This window comes from Dama dama, chromosome 7 (genome assembly GCF_033118175.1).
Source record: "Dama dama isolate Ldn47 chromosome 7, ASM3311817v1, whole genome shotgun sequence".
NCBI classification, from domain to species: domain Eukaryota; kingdom Metazoa; phylum Chordata; class Mammalia; order Artiodactyla; family Cervidae; genus Dama; species Dama dama.
Window position 1 is genome coordinate 27,555,446 of NC_083687.1, and position 11,366 is coordinate 27,566,811.

General features: G+C 39.7%; 1 protein-coding gene across 2 annotated transcripts; it reads right to left on the reverse strand.

Annotated features, from left to right (window-relative positions):
- Positions 1-22: 22 nt before the first annotated feature.
- LOC133059603 (butyrophilin subfamily 1 member A1-like) lies at positions 23-8,832 on the reverse strand. 2 transcript variants are annotated; one of them, XM_061146954.1, is made up of 10 exons: positions 8,604-8,832; positions 7,908-8,035; positions 6,991-7,338; positions 4,764-5,045; positions 4,244-4,411; positions 3,861-3,881; positions 3,740-3,766; positions 2,675-2,701; positions 2,436-2,462; positions 23-985 (listed from the first exon to the last, which is right to left on the reverse strand). In XM_061146954.1, the coding sequence occupies exons 2-10, from the start codon at positions 7,984-7,986 to the stop codon at positions 333-335; spliced, it is 1,632 nt and encodes a 543-aa protein (XP_061002937.1). In that variant the 5' UTR covers positions 7,987-8,035; positions 8,604-8,832; the 3' UTR covers positions 23-332. The 2 variants fall into 2 exon arrangements, with proteins under 2 accessions (XP_061002937.1, XP_061002936.1); XM_061146953.1 differs by having other exon boundaries at positions 8,511-8,831.
- Positions 8,833-11,366: the final 2,534 nt, after the last annotated feature.

The following is an 11,366-nucleotide window of genomic DNA, read 5'->3' on the forward strand; positions in this document are numbered from 1 at the left end:
CAACAGAGACTTCCACTTTAAATGTAGTTTTAAACATCTTTACTTCAAAACACAATAAATACCAGAACTGCAGAAAGGCTCATGTGTTTACTTGGAGTTTCCTTGTGACAAATCATTGCTATCCACATTGAGTACTTCTCCAAAGATAACACTAGAGGAAATTCCGCCAGACATTTTTAGCTGCCCATTTCTCTTTCTCCCTCTATCTCTCTTTGAAAGAGGCTGAATTTAAACCTAATAAGAATGACTTACTCTTCGAGAAGGACAGTGTTCCTGGACAACATACCTGTAAGAAGCCTGAGCAGAGGCAGAGAGGTGCTGACACTCACTTCTTACAACAGAGAGTTAGATTCTTGGGGAACATTTGTTTCACAGCTACTTAAATGAGTTAGAGAGGTCTTTGGAGAAGAATCAGGACAATTCTCAGGGTGATCTGAAGTTGAGCAGATGGTCAAAGATGTACCAGTACCCCGAAGGCTAAAATAAGGAAAAAAGTTCCCACAGAAGGCGATGCCAGTAAAAGAATAGATGTGGGACCCATCGGCCATGTTATAAAAGGACAGGTTCCTAGCTTCCCAGTCCAGGAAAACTCCTATCCTGTGGAGCTGCTGCCTCAGTGACAGAGAGATTTTCTGGGAGGTGGGAACTATGACTTCTCCTTCCTTGTATATCAAAACCCAGAAATGCTTCTCTGGCCTTTCTACAAACCAGCCCTCTCTCTTTGCTGTCTCTGAGCAAATGCCCAGAGCCCATCGAGTTGCAGATCCATCTTCTTTCCTCATATTTACTTCTACCTCCCAGTATTGCCTCTCCATGGTGAGGGACTTCTCGCCCAGAACACTGAAGATGGCTTCAGACTCCCCTTGCTCTTCGTGTGTTGAGGCATCACCATTCTGGGGAACATTATTTTTTAAAGAAATGCGTTGTTTGTTCTCAGATAAGACGAGGTTGGGATGAGCTGTTTCCGGTTTCAGAGTGAAAGCCACTGTAGGTATGGAGGGGAAAATAAAGGTCATTCCACAGTGGAGACTGGTTGGCTTTAGGAAAGATGCAAATTACGGGGAAAGGAGAATGGAGGAAAAAAAGAGAAAAATGGAAGATTAGGTAAAACAATGCATGTTATATTCTATGTTCATTCACAGGAGACATGTGATGTGTAGGTCATAGAAGGCCAGGGATGGATAGGACCCTAGGTAACCATGTGTTCCAGACAGGCTGAGAACACTTAACTAAGAAGTCTGTCTCTGAAAATCCCCAGGGTCATGTATTTCAAATTGAGCCTTCTCTAACCTCCTGCAAATGCCGATTGCTTTACTGCTTGCTCTTAATAATTAAGCCATTTCTTATTTCCAATCACAGTGTGCTCACTTTCATTTACGTTTCTTTGGGGTTCGTTTTCTGTGTGATTAGGTAATAACTAAGCCATCTATAGTTCTTATCTTACACTCTTCTTATACTTTTAATGGTTTAAATCCCAGGCTCTGTGGTCAGAAAGATATGAATTTGACAATTGCTCTGCTTTTAGTAGTGGCAGTCTTGAAGTTACTTTGCTTCTCTTGGCCCCACTTTAATCTCATGAAGGTATACATAATTATGATGCCTCAGCATAGAACTACTGTGAGAAGACAATGAGATAATATGCAGAGAACTTAGTATTATATTTTGTCCATGATGAACACTTGGTAAATTTTAGCTTCTGATGGTTATAGTAACACTAATACCTGTAGTAACAGTAGCAATAGTGTTAACACTAGTAGTAATGAATCTGCTTCTGGTCAAACCAAGCATCTTCAATAACTAAAATTTTTCTCATAAGAATGTGTATGTGAATGATTACAATATATTTTAATTTTTGGAGGATTAAATTAACTAGGCAATGTTTGTGGCTACAGGGATATTCAGAATGAATAGCAAGAAGTAGAAATAGAGAGTTGTGACTTGGGGAAGACTCTAAGATGCTCAGGGCCCATTTTCCACTTGCACTGAGATGCAACAAGCCCTTCTCTGTCTCAGACTGAGTACACAGCCGACATCCTTCTGATTGAACTACTCTCTTTCACATGAATAGATCTACAGTAGCAGTTAAGTCTCAGACTAAATATAAATGCCTCAAGGGAATTCCTTTAATCCACCGTTTTTTTCTTCATGGCAATCTCTTATTCCTTCATAAGGCATCACAGTTTGTACATGCACTTTCCCATAAAGTCAGAGACCAAATCCACTTTATTTACTTGGCACTAAATAAATAGTTGTATAATTTAATGCTGAATGAATGAATGATGTCAGAATGGTAAGAAATCTGGTAACATTTCTGCGTTAGATTGAAGTGAAAGCCATGAAATGAATAACCAGTTAAGTATTGTTGGGAGTTTATACAAAGTTTCTCAGTTGTATAAAAGAGATTAAAAGAGACAAATAATAGTAAGGTAACTCACCTGCTTTGAACTGTTCCTTCCTCCAGTCTAAAAAGGAAAAAAAAATCAGATGGAAGAATATGCCAAATACATGTCCTCTGAACTAGTGAGAAGCTTCTCCCTTTATCCCCTTGTGTTTTTTTGGACTCCTAGATTCAAAGTAACATCTCCCGAGGATAGCTCCTATCTGAAAAATGCTCTGAAAATGCCTCACAAAATCCCGAAGTACCTGAAGCCCCAAGAAAATATCAGTTACTCACCAGCATATAACTCAGCTTTTCTCCAGTCTGAAATAAAACAAAGACATTAGATTCTCCCATTTATAGGAATGTCACTTCAGAACGTGAAAATCTGAGGGTTTACCATAGTACAGTATATTTGTGTTTATGATCTCAATGACAATTCTGATGTACTTATCTTCTTTTACATCTCCAGTTTTATTTCTCACATTTTTCACATTCTACATCTATGATAAAATAAGCAGGTTCTTTTTTTTTTTTTTTTGGTTGGGGAGAAAGAAAAGGTAGGCTTAAGTTTTGAGAATATATTGGAAAGCCTAAAATTTTGTGTGCTGCCTAGATACCCTTGAGCTTCACAGGGTTCCAAATGCCTAACTGGGGGTTCTCCTGCTCCAGCTCAGATGGTGAAGAATCTGCCGGCAATGCAGGAGACCCAGATTCGATCCCTGAATCAAAAAGATCCTCTGGAGAAGGAAATGGCAACCAACTCCAGCATTCTTGCCTGGGAAATCCCATGGACAGAGGAGCCTGGTTGGCTACAGTCCATGGGATCACAAAGAGGCAGACACAACTCAGCGACTAAACAACAAAGGACAACCTGCTCTCACTAGATATGTCCTCTAGTCATCAGGAAATTCTCCCCTCTCAGCTAATTTCCCTGTGGGCCAAAACAGCTGAACCCCACCTGATCTTCAACCTAATGAATTTTACCTCTCTGTCAGCCTGCACAATTAATCAAACAAGCCAATTACATACTTCCACAGAAACAGGGTCACCTCATCCTCTTGTTACTACAAAACCTGTCTCCCACAGACCTTGCTCTATTCATTCTGCTCTCAAGTGCAACCTCCACGTGCTCCGGCATGGCACGCGGTGTCTTTCCATCCCAGGATGTGAATATATATGTGAGGATATATGTGTTTAAAAGACGGCTGTTATTTGTCCAGTGTTGGCTATCACGTGTTTGACCATTTTATACTGTTTAGGGTAGTCGGTCCCTCTCTCACTAACAAGGTAAATAGAATACAACCAGAAGAAAAGGGCCGATGAGAGGGTTTTTGTAACTATAACAACAGTATAACTCACCTTGCTGATATAATTCTTTCCTTTTGGCTGAAAAGGAATAATAGTCTGTGAGATGCCAGACATATAGCATACAGTAAGGACTCTATCTCCTATTTTAGAGCAATGAAAATGGAAAACTTACCAAGCTCTCTTTCAAGTGATTCTAAAAAGGAAAAAAAAAATGGGTTTAACAGAAAATATTTTCTAGACTACGTTACTTAGCCCAGATTCTAAATGCTACTTCCATATATCTAGAACAAAAAAAATCCTTTGAGAATTATTATTATTATGACCATTGAAAAAATAAGCTCTAGGCCTATATCAGTGATTTTTCCCTCTCCAGTGGACTCAATTATAATATTTTTTTCCTCAGGAAGTTGTTGAGCTCCATGTTTTGTTGGAGGTCTTGGGGTTCTAACTCATTCTTACACATATCTCTGCATTCCCCAAAAATGCCATTCACATGCACATGTTAACAAATCCATAAAGTCACATATCTCCACCAGGTCTGATGCCCAGTTTTACCTTTAGCTTTACTTTCTTCCTCCTTTTCTCCCTTGATTTCTGACAGTTTCTTCTTTCCCCGTCGTTCCTTCAAGGTCAAATACACAATAGCACCAACCGAAATCCCAAGTATCACCAAAATCACAACAAATGCTGCCTTCCAAGGAGAGGGCCTAGGGAAGAAGGATTCTGACACAGGATCCCCAAAACCTGATTAAAAACATATGCCAAGCAAGCCTATCCCATCCCATGTGCTAAATATTCCTTCCTTGCGTGTGTGAGTGTGTTTAGGTAGTCATTTCTGACTCTTTGCAACCCTATGGTCTGGAGACCACAGGCTCCTCTGTCCATGGGATTTCTCAGGTAAGAATACTAGAGTGGGTGGCCATTTCCTCCCTCAAGGGAATCTTCCCGATCCAGGGATCAAACCTACATCTCCTGTGTCTCCTGATTTGCAGGTGATTTTTTACCCACTGAGCCATCAGGGAAGCCCGTATCCCTTCCTCACTCCTCTCCTATCTCCCAAATGAGCAGCACGGACCTGGGATGAAAATGGTTTCCACTTGCTCTTGTCCAAAGAAGGGGTTCTTCATGGAACAGGACACTTGTGTCTTTGAGCTGTCTCTCACAATGAGGGATGCCTCAATCTGAAACAAGCCATCATCATCTTGTATCTCGTCCTCAGAGACAGATGGGATCTTCTCTCCCTTCGCATCTTCCCATTGTACTTCAGGCTGCGGAAACCATCCCTTGCCTGTGCACTTCAACCTTATTCCTCCATCTTCTGGACCCACCAAGAAAACACGAGGATCAGAACCTAGACCTGGAGAGGAAAGTCATTCATCTGAGACTTGGAGAGTTTTTGTCCAGAAGTTCCTCATATTTCACAGCTACACCAGTGGAGAAAGATGGACAAAGCGCCATAGTTCTCAGGGGATGGAAGGGGGTTCTTTTCTTTTCCCATGAGATCAATGGTTATCTGAAGTTCAAAAGGTAAAAGAGCATTGAAGCTGATTTTGGGACTTATACCAATGTCTGTCATATCTCCTCTACACAAGCATATCTGCAACTGGCCATAGAAGGATAATAGGGAAGGAACAGAGTAAAATCTGTTGATGTTAAATTCTTTCAGAAAAAAATTACTGTATCTATATCACATGTCTATTTCATCTGCTGCTTAAGTTGAGATTTTTCATAGTCACTTCCTTAAATAATTTCCTTTTCCAAGTTTTCCTTCTTCCTCTGAGTAAAGCTTACCTAAAAGATGAACGTAACATGGTAAAGTGAGTCCATGAAAGAGTCAAGACATTTTAACTTTTCCATTCTCACTCCTTTCTTTTCCTTCCACTCCTCATACTTTTCTTCAATTTTGCATGGGCTGGGTCTACTAGTAGATTCACATAACTAAGACCCATGTTAAAATATAACACTACCAGAATACTAGATGAATCCACCATGTCTTTGAGAATGAAGACTGTTCTGACTTCTAAGACTATGTATTATTTGTCTTTATAAAACTTGATAGCATAAAATATGGCTCCACCATGTCTGGCTCAGTCCTATTCAACAAACTGCTTCTAAAAGATTGGACTTGTCTTCATACTCAGAAGTCAATAAACTAACATAGGAAAGGTACTGAAAAATGCTGTCACTTACATAAGGTTATTTCTGTAACTCTGAAAGCTTTGACCTCTTACTGGGAGGATATTAAAGTGAGATCACAGTAACATGGCTCAGGAGAGTTTGTCACTCGTTCCTTCAAGACCTAATGGATTAGACTTTTCCACTAAAGTTATACACAAGGAAGAAGATAAAATGAGTGTATAGATATTTTGACAAATAATATTAAATGAGAGTATTAATTTAAGGTAAACCTAACATATTCAAAGAATGAGAAAAACTTTACAACTAGAAAAACAATATGTTTGTCTTGGCAGAGAGCATAAAGCTTTAGAAACGGAAATACCAAAGAAATAGATAAATCATTATAACTAGATAGAAAATTTAGACTTACACTAATTATCCATAAGAAGTTTATGGGAAGCAATGTACTGTACAGAGCAATTGGTATGGAGATAAGTGAATAGATACATTACAAAAAAGTATTTTGAACCTATCATGAAATTTTATACCAAAAATATGTTTCTACAGATGTGAGATCTAAATGTAAAAAGCAAAACAAACAAACAGAAAAGAGATAGAAATGAACTACTACAACTACATTCAATGAACTACATAGGAAAATCTCAAACCTAATGGTGAACAAAAACCAAAACAACCACAACAAAACAGACATAAAAGAGTCCATGTATATGAAATTAAAAAACAAGCACAACTAAGCAGCATCTCAATCTACTCTGTCAAACCCTCATTTCCTCCAAACAGTGCATTCGGGACTGGACCACTAACACTTCCAGTTAAGCCTCTGTCCCTCACGGTAGCCAACTGGGATTCTCATCTCTGGGCGTAATGGTACATTTTGCTAATTTTGGTGCTTTACCTCAAAATATGTGAGGAGAGACATAGAGGGAAATAAATGATCTATTTTTATGATATATATTTATGGAAATAATTTGTTTTTAAAGTACATCACAATAAATGCATAAATAGGATAAACAGAGGATTTGAGGTTAAATTCAGTGCCTAGGATGTTAACACCTCCAAGGATACTTACTTGTTGCCTCTTGTTCACCATCCTCCTCCCCAAATCAAATGTAGAACACTTACATTTCCCTTACAGTGATCTGTATTTTCTGATAATTACTCACCTATCACCTTTAGCTCCAAAATGGCTTCTTCGAAATCAGTTCCTTTTTTAAAAAAGCACTTGTACATTCCATTGTCTGAGACCCGGAGGCTGTGGATTCTCACAGCTACTCTTCCCTCAGTGATGTAGTCTTTCACCAACTCGGCTCTCCCTTTGAAATCTACTAGTTGTTCTCCCACCTGCTCCATTCCATTCTGATACACAAACACAGCCTCTGAGAACTGGTTGCGAAACCACCGGATCTCCATACTCTCCACATTCATGGCTGGGTATACACGGCAGGGCAGCACCGTGTCTGCACCCAGCATGGCCACGATGGGTTCCGACGGGCCAGTCACTGAAAAGGAATCTGTGGAAGGAGTGGAGTCACAAGTGAAAAGAATATGCAATACCCTGCCTGGGCCTTTTAGAGCACAGTGGCATCATAGGTCCTAGAGACCCACTGGCATTTTCTCTCTCATTAACACGGCAATAATTTGTCACACATATTCAGGCTGAAGATGGCAGTGAGCAAGACAAGGGAGATTTCCACCCTTGTGGAGCTCACAGTCAGCACAGTGACTTCATATTAAATAGATGATTTCTAAATTGCAATGGTAGTAAATTCAGTGGAGGAAGATGAAGGAGTGCTGGAAAATCATGAAGCTAGAGTTTTGGCAGATCTCGGGCATCAGCAATGCATTCCTCCAGAAATTGAGATCTGAATGAATTAGAAGGCAACAGAAAAGAAATTCTACCTGGTCCTTACCTCTAAAATAATAGTGATTTATCTGCCCTTGTGTATGGGCAAATGCATTATTGTATCAAAGTAAAAGATTTGGAATTAACCTAGGTCTATAGGAGACACAGCAGAGTGGTTTAATGATTCTACTCAGAGGGTAAGAGAATCCAGGTATAGAAAATATAAAATATTCTCACCTGAGCCCCACATGGGCATCTGAAAAAGCAGGATCAGAAAGAGGTCTCTCAGCAGAGAAAAGTCTGGGGAACACACCATCTTCTCCAGAGTAGAGAACAGTATGACACTGAGGGGGTCCTGAAAATAGCTGGAGTAAAGATAAGAATGGGACCCAAAAGGTAAAAAAGATTATAGCTACATGGTTCACAGGACTTCTAAGAAATGGTCTCCTGAAACCCTAGTGTCTTTCTCAGGGACCATCAGGGAAGCCTTTGACGTTCACAAAAGAGGGCCTTTTGTTTCCCCTTTTCCCAGAAAACAGTCTTTATTTCAACAGCCATGCTCTGATGTGATAAATCTGACCACAGTCTCTCTAAACCCCTCTGAAGAAGAACACTTTATCCAAGGGATGGAAAGACAGAGAAAAGGCAGTGAGCAGCCACTGAGAGAGATGGCTTGGGCATAAACATTGCTCTGGCCTCAACAGATTTTCTCACCATACATTCGTATATGAGGAAGGAGCAGATACAACTTGGCTTGTCCTCTGTCTACCCCCAGGGTTTTTGACGAGATTCTCTCACTTCCCTCCCTCTTGCCCATCATCAAAAAAATGTACCACTCACACAGACTGTTCACATCTTCTAAGTTCTTCTTAGGGGGATGAAGGCATCCTGGAAGTTCTCACTGACACTGCCACACACACCAGGAATACATACTCTTTGTCGTTCCTCCAGGTTTCCCTCTGCGGGCTGCCTACAGATGTCTCCCGTGATACTTGCTCTAAGATGCCAAGGGAAGACCAGACGTTAGAAATCTTGGAGTCCTGAAGGAAGATTTAGGTTTTTTTTTAAAGGGTTTCAGAAAACTAGAAGAAAGATGGCCCCTGCTCGGGAAACTCTCAGAGTGCAATTCTCCTCTATCTTGCCAACGTATTCAAAACTGAAAGCCAAATAAGATAAGAAAAGAGAACTTTGACTTGGCATGAATAATAAATCCATCTAATAATTACGCACTTCCAAGGAAAGGATCAAAATCCAAAGACTTCTTTCTCTCTGAGAGTGTTATTTATCCAGGCTGCTGCTGCTGCTGCTAAGTCGCTTCAGTTGTTTATCCAGGCTAATAAAATATAAATATTAGAACTTGACTGGCTGAGTTAAATTCTTGGCAAGGTCACTTACAAGCTCACGGTTTTGACCAAGTTACATAAGCTCTCTGTATGTCTCAGTTTTCTCGTCTGAAAATGGGTTTAATAATAGTACCTACCCTAAGCTGTCATGAGGATTACATGAATTAGTATACATAAAGCACTTAGAAAAGTGTCAGTAACTTTTACTTCCTGCTGTGTGGCTGCATAACTGATTTGTGTTTTGAAGATCCCTCAAATCCTACAAGTTCTAGAATAATTGCCTTTCTTGCCTAGAATGACAGACATTCTGAGTTAGAGTCTGAAAAAATTTTAAAAACTCTAAATTACATTTTTGTATTCTGGATCTAAGATTGAACATCTCTGTATGGATTGTAAGAGACATAGTAACAAGATATAAACAAGTATAAACCAGACATGGGGCTTCCCTGATAGCTCAGCTGATAAAAAATCCGCCTGCAATTTGGGGGACCTGGGTTTGATCCCTAGGTTGGGAAGATCCTCTGAGGAAGGGAAAGGTTACCTACTCTAGTATTCTGGCCTGGAGAATTCCATGGACTCTGTAGTCCATAGTTTAGCAAAGAGTCGGACACAACTGAGCGAATTTCACTTTCTCTTTCACAAACTAGACATAGTCTAACAAAGTTTTAAATATGGTAGTGTTAATTTTAAAATAAAAATAAAGTTCAGAGAGAAATCATTCAAAGAAACGAGATGATCCCTTCAAATATTGGCATTCATCATGAGCACATAACTTCCAAGGACCGCATGGTGCTAACAGCCTACAGCAGAATTAAAAAATGCAAAATCAGTTTGGAACTCAAAAAAGTTTATAACCATAATTAATCAGAAATGAACAGAACATTTCCAGAACATATAATTGAAGCTAGAGAGGTTTTAAATAATATAACAACTATGCCACATCAAATCTTTTACTTTATGACTTGGTGAGATTTAACAATTTCTCTCAGTTTTTGATTAATAGAAATCCACTTCAGACAATATGGATTAGTAGAACGACCCATTATGACACTTACCTAACTCCTTCCTCCAGTGTGCTTAGAGTGCCAAGCCTCCCCCAGATCTGCCTATAAAGTTAATACCAAAATATCTGCTTCTTTCAAGTATTCTCTTTGAAACTTGGTTAAGTATCTAATCTCACTAGGGATTTGGATTTGCATTTTCTAAATAGGCAGGGGTTTGACATGAGTATGAATAATGCTATCATACTTTTGGAACACGATTAAAATTTATGAAGTCACCACTGCAGGAAAACCATGCAGTCACCATGGAGGCAAATATTCTATTGGAAGAAGGTATCAGAAAAAGGAGATTAAGTCAGCCCATGATTCCTCCGTTTCTAGGTGACTAATGCCAAGACATACATGTGTGCTCAGTCTTGAAGTCATGTATAACTTTTGCCACCCCATGGGCGGTAGCCCCCAGGCTCTTCTGTCTGTGGGATTTCCCAGGCAAGAATATCGGGGTGGATTGCCATTCCTCCTCCAGGGGAGTTTCCCCACCCAGGGGTCAAATCCAAGTGTCCTGAGTCTCCTGAACCGGCAGGAGGATACTTTACCACTGAGCCACCTAGCAAGCCCATACAGTCAGCACACACCTGCTAAATCACCTATCTTTCACTTTACTCCCAGTCACATAACAAAGAGTGGGAGTAAACAACTATGGGATGTAGCCCAGAAGTATTTGTACCTTTTCCTGCTCCAAGCCCTCGTCTTCAACCTGCAACCTTCACTTATCATATAAGTGAAACTTTATGAGAAAAAAAAAAAAGCTTCTGATTCCTTGCTTGTCCAGAATTTTCTTTTGCCCTTAATGCTAGTTTTGTTGCTTAGAAAATTCTAGTTTCTACTCAGGGAAGTGATGAAACAAAATTTATATTTTAAAGCTGGACAAGGAAATTTAAGCACAAAATTCTCTCTGTCTGTCTGTCTGTCTGTTTGGGTCTCTTTTCTCCCTGTGTAATATGTAATGTACTTCTGCATTGTACATTAACCAGACCTCCTCAAAGGTGAGAATGCTGGCTTGACTATAAAGATAATTTTTTTTTCCTTTCTTCTAATACTAGCAATGTAACTTCTTAAAAGAACAGCATTCTTTCCTGACTCTGTGAGGAATCATGGAGACTTGCTAATTGCTTTGCACATGCTTACCTGGACTATCTCTGGTGAACTTTAATGTAAGATGTCAGTATGTCATTTTGATGACAATCTTTTGTCTTAAAAATGTGTACGGTTGTACCTTCAACTTCTAACAGGTGGGAGAGTTCTCAGAGCTTCTGAATCTGTCTCCTGAATTATAATCCTCAGTTGACTTG

Excerpts from the sequence above, each read along its gene's own strand:
- LOC133059603 (XM_061146954.1), bottom strand. The coding sequence starts at position 7,986 with ATGGTGTGTTCCCCAGACTTTTCTCTGCTGAGAGACCTCTTTCTGATC. Across the intron at positions 5,046-6,990 it reads TTTGGAGCTAAAGGTGATAG|GTCTAGGTTCTGATCCTCGT; the intron begins GTGAGTAATTAT and ends TTTCCTCTCCAG. Across the intron at positions 2,463-2,674 it reads AAAAGCTGAGTTATATGCTG|ACTGGAGGAAGGAACAGTTC; the intron begins GTGAGTAACTGA and ends TTTCCTTTTTAG.